Source organism: Callorhinchus milii, unplaced genomic scaffold (genome assembly GCF_018977255.1).
Source record: "Callorhinchus milii isolate IMCB2004 unplaced genomic scaffold, IMCB_Cmil_1.0 Scaffold1, whole genome shotgun sequence".
Classification (NCBI taxonomy): Eukaryota; Metazoa; Chordata; class Chondrichthyes; order Chimaeriformes; family Callorhinchidae; genus Callorhinchus; species Callorhinchus milii.
Genome location: NW_024704742.1, coordinates 30,471,097 through 30,486,554, shown reverse-complemented (window position 1 = coordinate 30,486,554; position 15,458 = coordinate 30,471,097). Strand labels below are relative to the sequence as shown.

General features: G+C 44.1%; 1 protein-coding gene across 1 annotated transcript in view; it reads left to right on the top strand.

Moving 5' to 3' along the window:
- The window catches only part of inpp4b (inositol polyphosphate-4-phosphatase type II B), a 203,354-nt gene that overhangs the window by 101,929 nt on the left and 85,967 nt on the right, over positions 1 to 15,458 (top strand). Inside the window, exons 6-8 of the mRNA XM_007897646.2 lie at positions 3,844 to 3,955; positions 8,170 to 8,242; positions 13,656 to 13,803. Of these exons, the coding sequence (XP_007895837.2) occupies positions 3,896 to 3,955; positions 8,170 to 8,242; positions 13,656 to 13,803 (281 nt within the window). The 5' untranslated portion in view covers positions 3,844 to 3,895. The remainder of the gene's footprint in view (positions 1 to 3,843; positions 3,956 to 8,169; positions 8,243 to 13,655; positions 13,804 to 15,458) is intronic.

Genomic DNA, 15,458 nt, shown 5'->3' with positions numbered 1-15,458 from the left:
CAACAATGGAACACCTCCCGAGCACTGCACTGGAATGTCAGATTAGGCTGTGATTTGAACCCACAATCTTCTAACTCAGAAGTGAGAATGCTACCACTGAGTCAAGCTGACACACATGCATGCATGTAGGTGGTGGACGCTGAACAGGGGAAGTTAATGATGTTGACCAAAGCGATACATTTTAAGAAGTTTTTCAAGGCAGGAATAAATACAGGTAGCAAAGCAAATTGTTTTTGGAAGAGAGGGCAGCATTCATTAACCTACAAAATGACCTACAAACGATAGGTATAGCTGGAATGTAGGGCTGAAAAAGTTTAAGTAGGGTGGGGCAGGACTATGGTGGGAATTAAAGATGGGGAGAAAGATCTTAAACTTGATCCTTTGGGATACAAGTTACATTGCAGTGCTGCATTTAAATGGTGTACAACAAAAATAAAATTGTCCTAACTAATCCAGATGAGAGTTTGCAGGCGCAGTGTTCACAGGTCTCGGACAATGCCTGCTCTTTCCTAGAAGAGCAGAAACTATCAGAGAAGTACTCTCATCCAGGGCTGGCTACTACAGCTGGAGCTGAACAAATGATGAATGCTTCATTTGCCTTACACCATTGAGGTAGGCCATGGGGAAAATCTTTTTAAGGTGTTAGTTTGGCTCAGTCAGCAGAACTCACACCTTTGAGTTGGAAGGTTATCATAGAATTATACAGCACAGTCTGTGCCGGCTATTTGCAAAGAGCTATGAAAATCAATCCTGCTCCCTCGCTCACTCCCCATTCCCTTGCAAACATGTCCTCCCCAAATAATTATCTACTTCTCTCTTAAAACTTGTTATTGAATCGGCTTCCACCACCCTTACAGACAATGCATTTGAGATCCAAATAACTCGCTGTGTGAAAAAAATTCTCCTCACCTCCCACTCTGTTCCTTTTAACAACTATTTTAAATCAGTGCCCTCGGGTTAGCAACCAACCCACCAGTGGAAATAGTTTCACCTTGTTCACCCTATCGAATCCCCTCAAAATTTTGAGAACATCTATTAAGTCTCCTGTTAAGCTTCTCTGCTCCAAGGAGAATAATCCTAGCTTCTCTAGCCTCTCCTGATAACTGAAGTCCCTCATTCCTGGTACCATCCTGGTAAATCTCCTTTGCACCCTCTCCAAAGCCTTGACAGCCTTCCTAAAGTGTGGGGCCCAGAACTGAACACAGTACTGTAGCTGAGGCCTAACCAGTGTTTTGTAAAGGTTCATCATAACTTCCTGATTTTTGTATTCTATGCCCCTATTTATAAAGCCTAGTATCCCGTATGCTTTTTTAACAGCTTTATCTACCTGTCCTGCCACCTTCAAAGATTGCTTATGTGAACCCCCAGGTCTCTCTGTTCCTTCACCCCCTTTAAGATTGTACCATCAGCTTATCATTCTTATCATTCTTCCTCCCAAAATGCTTCACTTTGCATGTCTTCACATTAAACTTCATCTGCCACGTGTCTGCCCATTTTACCAGTCTGTCTATGTCCTATTGCAGTGTGCTACTACCCTCCTTACCATTTACTACTTTTCCTAACTTAGTATCATCTGCAAATTTAGAAATTGTACTTCCTATACCCAAATTCAGGTTATTTATATAGATCAAAAACAGCAATGGTCCCAATAGAACGCTAGTCCTATTGTTCTGGCCAATAATCTCTGATAAAATTGGTCATTCACTTTTTAGCCATTTGTGAGACATTGCTATTAATAAATTTGCTGCCATGTTCAGCTACAAATATACTATCACTACACATTACAATGAATCCATTGAAGCGTTTTAAAATTTTTCGACAACATGATGAGGTCCTATATCAAATGCGAGGATTTGTTGTTGTTATAAAAACTCCATAGAATTGATGCAAATTCTGCAGTGGAACAACAGCCAGCGATTTGCAGAGATAATCACATTTTATCCTTTCCCAAGGCTAGTTGCGAAGGTCTCTATAATCGTTGCTACACAGTACAATGAAGGAGATGAGCAGCAGGCATGATGAAGCCAGACTTAGTGACTTTATAAATAAGTGGAGGATTCCACTGTACAGAGCATTTAATTTTTGCCTTAATCAGTTCACAGCTATTTGGTACATTTTCTATGATGCCCGATACTCATCTCTTTCATTCTGCTTTAATCTTCTTGTGTGTATGTATGTAAGTGTGTGTGCCTGTGTCTGTCGCTCTCTCACTCACATACACACATGCACACTCTCTGCGTCTCTGGACTAGCCTGATTTTATGGAGTCCTGTAGCTCAGTGGTTAGAGCACTCGCTTCACAAGCAAGAGACCTGGGTTTGATTCCTGACAGGGCGAAACCTTGGGCAAGTTTCCTTACTCCATACACCTGATAATAATCCCTCAAGAAAGAAATAACAATTGGTCACTCAATCCATGACTGTTTGTGGGACACTGCTGTATGCAATCGGCTGCCAGGTTTCCCCTACAAATATACAGTCAATTCATTTTACAGTATATTCTGTGAAGCGCTTCAAGACATCAAGAAGACGTGAAAAGCGCTATATCAAATGCAAGGATTATCATATTATTATTATTTTCTCAGTCTGCTTGTTATAATAATGCGGTTGTTATAGTGACTTGGCTTCCATGTGTTTTATGGTAAAGCAGGCCACAGAGTGATGATTAAAGCCCTGTTCAGTCTTCTCTATTGCAGTGTAAAGTGTTCATTAGAAACTTTAATGGAGGGGAGATGTCTGAAATTAATTCTTCGAACATTTTGCTGAGTAGCCTATTAATAACTTGCGTTGTGCTGCCTTTGATCTGATGAATTTGTGGCCTTTTGATGCGTGTTAATGTTTATTTAATTCGCCAGCCAAGCACTTGTGTGCATTAACCCAGATGTTCAAATCCCATCAGCATCTCCTCACCTCACCATATCAACCTCTCCAGTTGCTCCCTCCAACACACAACACCTCTGTGTGACAGCTGTGTGTCCACCAACCCCTCCTCCACACCACTATCTGTAGCCCTGCTTTCAGGCACAACGACTCAAACCTCTGGAACTCCATACCCCAATCCCTCTGCCTCACTCCCCCTTTTGATCTATCTTCAAATCTTAAATACCACTTGAAGAACTAGCTCTTCGACCACATTTATAATCACCTCCCTTCTCCCTTGCTCTTGGGAGCGCTTTGGGACATCCTCCCAACGTGTAAGGCGCTCCATAAGTGTAATTTTGTTGTGGTTGCTCAGGTCGCACCCTGCCACTGTGCAGCACTCCGACAATATCCTGGGTGAAGGCCGCTGTATAAATGCAAGTTGGTGTTGGTGATGTGTTGATAGTGTAACGTGCTTGTGGATGGGTGATCTAATTCTAAGACAGTGGAGTCTCTGCTTCTGTGTCAACAGCATCTCCTAAGCAAATCAGATAACAGAAACATCTACCTATAAGCAAAATAATGAACAAAATGAGTGAATCTCGCTTTCAGCACAGCTCAATCACCTGTGGTGAATTCAATTTTCTCATAGTTCAAAGCAGCATTTTCTAGCACTTGTTTGTGGTTTTATTTTAAGTTACTTCTCAGGTCTGACGCTGTGTATTCAGTGCACTGCTCTTACTGCTCAATGCTGGACAGGACTGATTGACATATGAGCAGTTTATTAATAGATGCAACAGAAATACACAGTAAAGCGGAAGGCGATCTTGCAGCCAGAATACTCCTGGGCCAGGCAGTGCTTTGAAAGGAATAATATTTCAGAACTCCTGTGAGCAATGACCGTTTTGAAACCATGAATGACCTGTCAAAATACCGCTGAGAATTCCTTTCACTTTGAGTCAGGAGATTTCCCTTTGTGTTTTCAGCCCTCTTAATGGTTCACACAAAGTGGGGATCATAGTGGTCAGCAACCTTAAAATGGGGGAGACAGAGAACGAGGAGGCAGAGCAAAGCCCCACAGAAGTCTCCGGACGAAAGGTAAGAGCGAAGCACTGCTGTGCTTTGTGCTTTGCTTCTATTTTTGTTAGTGCTCCTTTGAATGAAGTTTGGAATTACTTGCGTGCTCATGCTGCTTCTTGAATTAGTTGCTTGGCGAAAGATATTATTCACCCAACAGGGTCCGTGTTAGCAACATTTCGGTGTAAATTTTGTGTTGGAGGTTTGTTCTCTTAACCCTTGCGTTGTTTGGTTCATTTATTTTCCTTTTAATCTGGCAACTCAAAACGTCGCCTCTTTATAATTAATGGATGTTTTGATTCAGTGAGTAAATCACACAGATGAGTAAAAGCAACCTGCACATTTGGCATAATGTGAAGTTTCTTATAAATTGATGGGACAGGCTTGTCTGGGTGAATGGCCTCCTTCTGTTCCTATGTTTATCTTAGAAGCAGGTTGAAGAATTATTTTAGCTCAGTTGGTAGCACTCTCACCTTTGGATCCGAAGGTTGCAAGTTCACAACCCACAATAGGACTTGAACTCTCAGTCAAGGCTGACACTCCAATGCTTTATTGTCAGAGATGCCATCCTTCAGATGAGACATTAAACTGAGATCCCGTCTGCCATTCCAGGATGACACCAAACATCCTATTTGAAAATATCTGTTTGAAAAGAGAAGAGAGTTTCTTCCAGTGTACTGGGCAACAATGCTCCAGATAAAATTGGCATTTACTTTATGGTTGTTTGTGGAACATTGCTATGTGCAAATTGGTTGCATGTCACTTACAAAATACAGAATCACTACACTTAACATTAAAACCTGTGAAGTGCTTTGAGACAACCTTTCAACCTGAAAGGCGCTGTGTCAAATTCAAGGAATAAAATAATGTTGCCTTTTCACACTGCTGGGAAACAGTAAACCAGGGGTGGTGGTGGGGAAAAGGAAAAGTCACAACTCTACGTGCCTGACAGCCAGCCTGTCTCTTATTTTTTAAGACGGTTGCAAGATTACAAAGCCACATCATGGTTAAAACTGTGGGGAGGTGTCATCCTAACAATAGATGATGACCTTTAGTTTACATTTTTAGCTGTAAAACTCTTGGGCACCATTCTTATCAAGATCGGAATCCAGGATTCAGGCAGTGGGTTCAATTTGTAATATACAGTAAACCTTGTATAAGTCTTAAGTCATACATTCACCAGAGTCCCATTCAGTTTCCTATCAAAACCAGTTAGATTTCTTTGCACCACTCATATTAATCACCTCCTAATTCATACCACTACTCTGCTACCCTCTGTTACTCCTGCACTTACCGGCTGTATTGAATCACAGGAAATTATATCCCAATCCATTGAAGCACGCGCAGAAGAATGGGTCTCGACTGATACGATTTATCTGAGTTTTACTATATTTGCAAACCGGATTCTCATTGAGTTAAAAACAAGTTCCAGTTTATGATTATCGAAGGTCATGGGTTGAGCGATCATGGATCGTTATCAGCAAAGTCCAAAACAGCTGGTGAAATTCACAGTTCACGTGTGAATATTGCATTTGGCACAATAGTTTGGAGGTGCCTTAATCACCCACAAAATACAGTCACTGCACATTACAGTAAACTGCGTGAAGTGTTTGAGATTTTCTGACATGAAAGGCACAATATCAAAGGTAATGATTATTAATAATAAATCTGGTTTGCAATTATCACAAATTCCACTTCAATATTTCAGTCAGAACATAGTCAGCCAGGTTCAGTTAGTAACACTCTTGCCCTGACAAAGAAGGTTGTGGGTTCAAGCGCGATGTTGGGGCCTTTGAGCTCATCGTCCAGGGTAACGTTCCAGTGAGGGCTGGGGTGCATTGTCAGAGGTGCTGACCTTATGATGAAAAATGTAATTGAGATCTTGTTTGCATGTTAATGTTAAAGATCCCACGGAACACATCAAAACTAAAAGTTTCTCCTGGAGTTCTGGCTAACAATCCCCCAAATAAAATAACTTTCAATTCACTTCATAGCTGTTTATGGGGCATTGCTCTGTGCAAATTGGCTGCCACGTTTGCCTACATAATCGCTACTCATTATAGCAATTCACTATCAAGTGCTTTGAGATGTTCTGATATTTAGGCATTGCATGAAATGCAAATGATTTTTTAAAAAAGCCTGTCCAATTATGTATTTTCTAATTTTCTCCCCAACGGCACATGTCTCTCTCCCCCTGGTCTGGTCTGGCCTGCTCCCTGCCCCTGGTGTGGCCTCTCTGCTACTGGTCTGACCTCCTCAGATGCTGATATATCTATCATAACTATAAATTCCTTTACAACAATGCAATTCTTTTTTAAAAAATGGCTAATTGCATGTTGGAGCTCCCTGATGGCTCAGTGTGTTGATACAAGGGAATGACTGAGCCACATAGAGCAGGGTTAGCCTGCTGTGTTAGCTGATATCAGCTGGGGCCGCAGTTGGGTCACGACAATTGGTTTGTGGTTTGACCTCTGTAAGGGAGGTAATATCAGCCAAGTTTACCACTTAATGATCCTTAGTCAGAAACTCTTGATACAAGATACAAGTATGTGAATTTCCAATGAGGATAGGATAGGTTTGGACACAGCTGGGAAGCCCCAGTGATCTTATAAGCCTGCCAACACTGTCAGCACTCAGACATGAATGATAGCAACAGAAATGGCGGGGAACACTCAGCAGGTCAGGCAGCATCTATGAAGAGAGGAAAGTGAGTTAACGTTTCAACTCAATGACATTTCGTCAGAATGTCAGATTCCCAGCATCTGCAGTATTTTGCCTTTTGTCACACATGAATGATGCCCACTTAGGTGAAAATCTGGAGAGTGACTGATGCCTGTGAAGCCATAACCTAGGATTAGGAAAGAGGAGACAACTGCTTGTGTTTAGTGTCTCAGAGCCCTGCACGATGGTTGGGCTGGACACTGAAGATGGAGAGGGATAGAGGGAGACAACTGTAGGTGTGATCAAAGATATAACTACCACAACAAACTGCATTTAAACAGCGCCTTTCACATTGGGAGGACGTCCCAGGTCACTGGTCGAGAGTTTTCCCCTGAGCTGCTGGCTGGAATGGAGAGGGGTGGAGAGCAAGGGGAGTGGTGATCGGAAGTTGACCAAAAGTGCAATTGAAGAGGGTCAAATCGACTGATGCTCTTGAGATAAGTCTTCAGGAGGGATTCAATATATAGACAGGGCAAAGATGAAGGAATGATTTCAGGAGAGGAGGGAAGGTGGTAAAGCGTGACTTGAAAAATAATTCCAATTAGCAAAGGCTTAGCCCACAAATGGGCGAAACATACTCGTGCTGTTAAACCCATTGGTGCTCTTGAGAAGCTGAATGATGATAGACCAGATTTTAATTGCTGATTATATTGACAAGTTCAGCAAACATTAAAGATGAGTGCAATTTTAGGGGAACAGGAATATTTATTTCATTGTTGAAACAAATTAACAGAAAAGTGTTAACCATTCGTAAAAGCCTGCTGAGCCTTCAAGTCAAATAATGTTTGAAAAGCAGATTCATTTAGCATCATAGGGGCTTTGCCTCTCTTTATTGTTCTAGTAATGAGGTTGTTTGGGGTATTATTTTGCTCTTGCAGGATTAGTTGGAGCTCAGTGGATTGACTCCCTGCCCCCAGTGACTGGTCTGCCCCTCCAGGTCCTGCCGATGAGCCAGGCTGACTGGATTGTCATCAGCAGTGCCCTGGAATACTGCGGACCTGCCTGGCTCAGGAACTGGAATACCGAGACCGCCAGAGAGGGCTGGCTCGATTCTGACATTCCACGTCACCTTGGAGTCAGTTTAGCTCCAAGGAGACCCCACTTAACTCCCACCAAGGAGGACAGTCATGAGGATAGTTAATGAGGTGTCAGCTTGGCTCAGTTGGTAACACTTTTGTCTCTGGATCAGAGAGTGTTGGTTCAAACCCCACGTCGGACTTGGGGGAGTCTCGGGGGAATGTTGTAATGTCAGAGGTGCTGTCTTTCCAATGAGATGTTATACTGACGTCCCATCTTTCTGTTCAGCTAGATGTTAATTATCCCCTGAAACTATTCAAAAAGAAAAGAAACGGGGGTTTCTCCCGGTGTTCTGGTCAAGAACCCTCCAGCTAAATTGCTCATTCACTAGCTACCAATTATCTGCGAAGTGCATTGAGATATTTCAACACTGTATGTCAAATGCAAAGATGATTATTTTATTATTATTATTTACATGTAATTTTTTTTNCTCTCAGCCAGCTTCACTTTGTGGGACTCTGCTGCATCAAGCTGTTAACGACAATGGCAAACTCTCACTGCTTGAATCAAGTACGTTTATTCTCCCTTTTGTAATTAAGTGTAATTAACTGCAAAGCCTCAATGGAGAGCAATATTAGGCGATTTCTAGTGGGATTTATTAATAAGGAGTTTGTTGTTCTGATTTATGGGAATACCGCTCCCACTCAAATCTACTTCTGCAAATTGATACAGTGTAATTTTGGTTACCAGAAGGAATCTTCATTCTGTTTCCTTATTGAGGAAGAACTGGAACAAAGGCTTATTTCTCTGTGTAGCACCAGAGACATTCATGTCACTCAGTGGGTGAAATCAACTGATTCAACAACAACAACTTGCACTTATAAGTCACCCCACCCTATTTCTGTGACCTCCTAACCCCCCACCAACCCGCCCTCTCCCTCCTCTCAGCCGGCTCTGGCCTGCTACACAACCCCCGACCCACCCGCCCCACCATTGGCGGGAGAGCATTCAGCGACTCTGCCCCCAACCTCTGGAATTCCATCCCCCAGTCACTCTGCCTCGTCCCCTCCTTAGCCTCCTTCAAGTTCCACCTCAAAACCCTCCTCTTCGACCATGCCATCGGTCACCCCCCTTCCACTCCCCTCCGCTCTCCTCCCCTGACCTCAGCTCGGGTCTGAAATGCTGTACACTGTCTAGCGCCTTTGGACGTCCTCCCGACGTGAAAGGCGCTGTACAAATGTAATCTTGTTGTTGTTACTGTGTCAGAGCGCTTAACAGTGGTGGAACCTGACTCCGAGCCAGGGGAAGGGGGGAGGTGGCCGTAAACATGGTCGAAGAGGAAAGTTTTCCGGTGAGTCTTGAGAGAGGGGGCAAGGCAGAGGGATTGAGGGAGAGTGTTCCAGAGTTTTGGGGCGCAGTAGCTGAAAGCGCAACCTCCGATGGTGAGGAGGAGTGTGCGAGGTATGAGCAGGAGGCCGGTGCCAGTCAAGTGGAGGGGCCAGTGGTGGATTGGGGAGTGAGGAGTTCGGGGAGGTAGGGAGGTGCTAGGAATTGAATGGATTTGAACACAAGTGTGAGGATCTTGAAGTCGATGCGTTCAGTGATGGGGAGCCAGTGGAGCCTGGCTAGAACTGGTGAGATGTGGGTACAGAGTTTGGTTCGGGTCAGTATGCAGGCGGCAAAATTTTGAATGAGCTGGATTTTGTGAATGGTGGAGCTGGGGAGACCGGCGAGCAATGCATTGGAATAATCCAAACGATAGGTGACAAAAGTATGCACGAGGGTTTCGGCTGCATTTGGGGTAAGGTACGGTGGGAGGCAGACAGTGTGGCAGAGATGGAAGAAGGCGGTCCTGGTCAGGGACCAGATGTGGGGGAGGAAGGACAGCTGGGGGTTGAACCGGATGCCTAGGTTGCGCACTGGTTCGATGAGTCTGAGGGAGAGCCCAGGGAGGTTGAAGAGTGTAGATCCACAGGAGTGAAGATGTTGATGGGAGACAAGGAATATGGTTTCCGTCTTGTCCATAATCAGCTGCAAGAAGTTGAACCCATAACCTTCTGGTCTAATATTACACATTTCTACACTGACTGTGCCTTTACCCCCTAGGTTAGTGAAGGAGCCATGCAGTTATTCTTGTAAAGCATAAGCAATTTTATTTTAAAACACACATTATTCATTGCAAATTGAAACTTGCATTTAAATTACAATCAGAAACTTTTACTTTGCCTCAAAATCATTTGTGGATCAAATCTTTCCACTTGAGTTTCCATGTATGGGGTTTAAACACACTCAGAGAAGATTACTATAATATAATGATGAGGCAAAAATGATTATCATCGTCAACTGGAATTATCAGTTGGAATAAACCGTAATTGTTGGTGTGTTTTTGCTCTGCTCTGCCTTTACCACTGAAGTGTTTTTGTTGGCAGTTGACGTGTGAACAGCATTTCTCAATACATCTGCTAGCAGCCAGTTAGCTATCCGCCATTTGGCAGTTTCTTTTAAGCCTCACACAGAGAGATTTCCTGTGACTGTCATTGTGATGGTTTGGTCACAGCCCCAATCTGACTGCTGCCTTGGGGCTAACAATTTAGAAGGGTGCAATCTGTGTCCAGAAGGCTAATTTGTGATGTGATACTGCTCAGTTGTTTTACAGAAAACAAGATGCAGTTTTGTTTAGTTTTTCACAAAAGTCCTTCCCTGCTCTCTAAATGTGTATGAATATACATGCAAGGGAGATTCAGAGTTTATTTTAAATGCACCTTTGTTTTAATATGCAGGGCGGGAATTGAATAGATATATTGTGCATTGTGAGTATACCTTTATCTTGAAGTTTGGCGATTGTATATTGCCCAATTACTTCTTATTTTAAAATCTTTTTCTTGACAAAATACACACAGTCACTACACTTTACAGTAAAATCCTGTGAAGGGATTTGACACATTCTCCCAGTGTGAAAGACGTTATACCAAATATATCTTTGTATTTGGTATAATACAAGGATTATTATTATTAATAATGACAATAATCGTGAGGAAATCTGGAATAAAAATAGAAGTCATAGGAACACTCATCAGGTCAGGCAGCATCTATGGAGAGAGAAGAGTGGGTTAATGTTTCAGTTGGATGACCTTTTGTCAGAACAATCATCTGACGAAAGGAGTTCTGACGCAAGGTCATCGACCTGAAACGTTAACTCACTTTCCTCTCTCCATAGATGCTGCCTGACCTGCTGAGTGTTCCCAGCGACTTCTGTGATCATTCTTCCTTTTCTTTTTTTTAGTAAATTTATCATATCCAGTTATTTTTCTAATTGTTCCCCCCCACCCCAGACATATTCCTCTCTTCTCCTGTTCTGGCGTTATCTTGCTGGGATGCTGGTTGCCTTCCACTAACCCGCCAAAATGGCTGTTGTTTGTGTATGAGAATTAGCAGTGAGTGTCAGCAGACTACTGAACTGTAGAGGGCATCACATCCAAGCCTGACCTCTCCCTATCCTGCTGCCACACGCGCACACAACCAGTCGAGAGTGATATAGAAGGGCCAGGAACAGGAACCATTGCTGATTTTCCCCTTCTTAACCTGGGAAAGCTGGGGCCAAGGTAACTTCCCCACACAGCCCCAGCTGAGACCAGAAAACATAGCATGGTCTAGGGTTTGAGCCAACAAGCCTGGTCCATAAGGTGCAGCTCTCTTTACTACCCCATGTGGGCTGCCCACATCTGATCAGTCTTAATGTGCTGTGTCAGAAAGTGAGCGTCAGAAAACTACTCATGGAGAGTATCACAACCAAGTCCAATCTGTTCCTTGCAGAATATCTAACAACCATACCTTTCAGCTGGAGACCCTGGATAATAAATACTTGCATTTGATATACTGCCTTTCACGTTAAGAGGATGTCTCAAATCGCTTCATACGATTTACTGTAAAGTGTTGTGATTGTATTTTGTCGGCAAAAGGATCAGGAGCAGGAAAGCTGACTGATGCTTCTCCTCCGTTGCTTAGCGCAACTAGGGCTGATTATAACAATTCAGCACCTTCAGGTGGAACTAGGTGAAACAGCTTTGATACCTGAACAATGCTCCATGTAGAGGCCTTTTTCCCTTTAGCCAGGAAGAAACACCCAAAGAAATGAGCAGTGAAGTGCGTGGGAGCACGGTGACAGAGCACTTGGCTTTCATTGTGAGTCACAGCATCTGGAGGAATCTCCCCTGTGTGTCCCCAAGGGATCGTACACCAACCAGCACACTTCAAGCTGCACACCATTGAAAGGAACTGGAGAAATGAATTCAGAGTGTAAAGTAGATACAATCTGGGGTGTTGGCAATTTATGCATATTTGTGGGTTGTATGTGCTGAAATAAATATGTTGTGTGTATTCCTGATGGTCTTGGATGCAACTAAATTGTGGTTCTCTATGCTTTCGTTCCATGTCAAGGTGAAAGGTAGAGCTAGGGTGAGCTGTGGCTGAAATAGATGTCTTTGTTGGTTACTGTGCAGAACAAATTCTTCATCTCTCTGGCTAGCTGAATGGCTGAGTAACTCGTGCCCCTGTATGCGCCACTGACCTGCTCATCTTAAATATTTATGGCTTCTACAATTAAAATATTTATTATATTACTATTTATTACAGCAGAATCCCGTCATGACATGCTTCATTATACCACGAGTACACTTGCGTTACTCACTAAACAATCCACAATGTGCAATGAGCGTCAGGGCTGGCTCACTCCAAAGTGATGGCTGGCATTTCACATCTATATAAAAGCTTTATTTCTGAGTTGATGGCGATGTCGAGGTCTGACAGTGACCTGATGGCCTCAAAGTCGACCACCTTCACAACATCGCCCGGCACCGCCACTGTCTCACACCTCAGGCCGCCGAAACTCTGATACAGGCTTTCATTACATCAAGGCTTGACTATGCAAACTCACTGCTTGTTGGCCTCCCCAACTCCTCCCTCCACAGGCTACAGATCATCCAGAACTCTGCAGCCCGCGTCCTCTCCTGCACCAGGCGCTGTGACCCTATCACCCCCATCTTTGCCCGACTCCACTGGTTTCCCATCACACAGAGGATACAGTTCAAGATCCTGGTCCTCACCTTCAAAGCCCTCCATGGTCTTGCTCCCCCCATCTCTATGACCTCCTAACCCCCTACCATCCTGCTCCTACCTCCACTCAGCGAGCTCCAGCCTGCTTCACGTGCCCCGCCTTGCTCACTCCACTATTGCCAGGTGGACCTTCTGCCACTCTGCTCCCCCTCCCCCCTCTGGAACTCCATCCCGCAGTCCCTCCACCTCGCCCCTTCCCTTGCCACCTTCAAGACCCATCTCAAGTCCCTCCTCTTCGACCGTGCTTTCGATCTCCCTGCTTCCTCCCCCTGCCCTCCATCCTCCCTGACCCCGAGCGGGACTGGTGACCGGAATGCACCCCCACCCTGCATAAAGCTGATTGGGATTTTATGGACCCCCACCACCCTCCCCAATTTTTTTTTCTCATGGGCACTCAGAACAGTGTTCTGTTGTATTTAAGCCTCTGGGTCAGAGGTTTGGGGGTTTAAGGCCCACATCCGGACTTGGGCATGTATAATCTAAGATGACTCTCCAACGCAGTGCTGGGATATGTTGAATTGTTGGAGGAAACATTAAACCTTGATGTCCTGTCTGCCTGGTAAAGATCCTAAAAAAGATATTCTAAAAAAGAAGGGAGTTTCTCCCGGTGTCCTGCCCAACAAATCCCCCCAAAATAAAATTGGTCATTCATTTCAAAACTATTTGTGGGATGTTGTGGTGAGGAATTAGGTTGACATGTTTGCACACAAATACACAACCACCCCCACTTCACAATAAATCCTGTGGAGGCACTGAGACGTCCACTACATGGAAAGCACTATACCAAATGCAAGGATTATTATTGTATTTTGGATTACAGGGAATATATATTTTCCTCAATTTCTCTAATAATGTGTATCGTCTCTTCTAGTTTTTAAAAACGTCATCTGGAAAGTCTACAGATTCCCCACAGATAATGGCAAGTGGTTGTGTGTCCGGGAACAGATGGCTGAAAGTACACTGTCCTTCCACATCCCCAAGCAAATGATCACACTCTTCATCCAAGAAGACATGAGAAGGTAGGATACAGCACTGGCCAGTGTTTTGCGTTGAGGCAGAAATATTCAGTTTTTCCGCATGGTTAGGATCGGAAAAGACCGTCGCAAACCTTCTGGCCAACCTCAAAACAATAGCAATAACAACAATAAACATTCTTGCACAGTGGAGTAAAAGTTACATCTTCTCTATCTTACTTGTGGCCAGTCAGATGCCAGTAATTAATGTTGTATTAATTAATGCCGAGTAAATTGTGAAACTGTTTCAAATTTCAGTTTAAAGTTGACATTCATTTTTGCTGACTTTATACACTCAGTTTCCAGAGCAATTTTGAGTCTTAAAAATCCTGTAAATCTTACCCTCTGCCCACTCCCGCCACCCTCTCGCCTCACCACAGCCCAAGGCCTCAGCACAATAGTAAAGGCCAAGGGAGTCAGTCTTGTTGTCAGTACACTGGAGGAGCAGCAAGTGGGCAGAGCGGGAACAGAGACCTTACTAAGAGGGTGAGTGTGGCCTAACAAGTGAGTGAGTGCTAACCCCAGCGATAATCAATGTCAACTTTTAATTGTAGATTTCAAAGTGTTATATTCTCATTGGAATCAAGGTAGGTCAGGTCAGATAGGTGTCATGCCTAATGCGAGCTCACTTTTAATACGATTCCTTCCTTCTGATAACCAAAAGCACCGAGTTCTGACCTCTGGGAACTTTGCTCCACAACTAGATGGGGTCAGAGCAGAGATCCTGCAGATCATTGTGACTTTCTTTCGGTTTTTGTATTAAGGAATTCCATTAAAACTCACGATTTTTTAGACCCCGATATTCTGATGTTAGTGGGAGAGAAAGTTAGCATGGGGTTAATTATGTGGTGCAGAGTTTAGGTCAGGCACAATATCCTTCAACGGCAACTTGCATTTATATAGTACCCTTCACATGGGGTAGAGTCTTGGAGTATTTGGAGCTAAGGGCACTCATGGTGGCACAGAGGGACTAGTGCACCTGTGTTTGCTGAGTGAAGGGGCTGGGCAAAGGAGTGGAGTATGGGCAGGAGATGGAAAAAGTGTTCCTTTACTGGTGATGGCCGCTGGAAAAAAGCGCTTTGCAGTATAAGCTGTGTTTTCTATTCCCCTGTGCCTTGGCTCACAGGAGGTCCCGGGTCAGAACTGAGATCTCATGAGTTAGCGAGTCAAATAAGGGCAGTTGTAAAACTTACTTGTGGCCAGTCAGACGCCAGTAATGTTCCCAAGGAGCACTTTCTCCAATCGCCTTGTTTTTATCATTTCCGCAACCTTCAGAAATGGAGTGAATCCAGACCTGGTCCCTTATCCTGCAGCAACAAGCTTGTAATTGGCTGAACAGTACATGTGAAAGATGCTGGAAGAAGAATAAAATGGCTGTTTTATGAACTGAGCAAGACAACAGCAACAACAAAATTACATTTATAGAGCGCCTTTCACGTCGGGAGGACGTCCCAAGGCGCTGGACAGTCAGGGGTCAGGACCTGAGCATGGGGGAGGGGTGGGGTAGGGGTGAGGGAAGCCAGAGAGGTGGGCGGGCGACTGAAGGCATGATCGAAGAGGAAGGTCTTGAGACCGGCCTTGAAGGAGGCAAGGGAGGAAACGAAGCGAAGGGACTGTGGGATGGAGTTCCAGAGTGTGGGGGCAGAGAAGCTGAAAGCCTG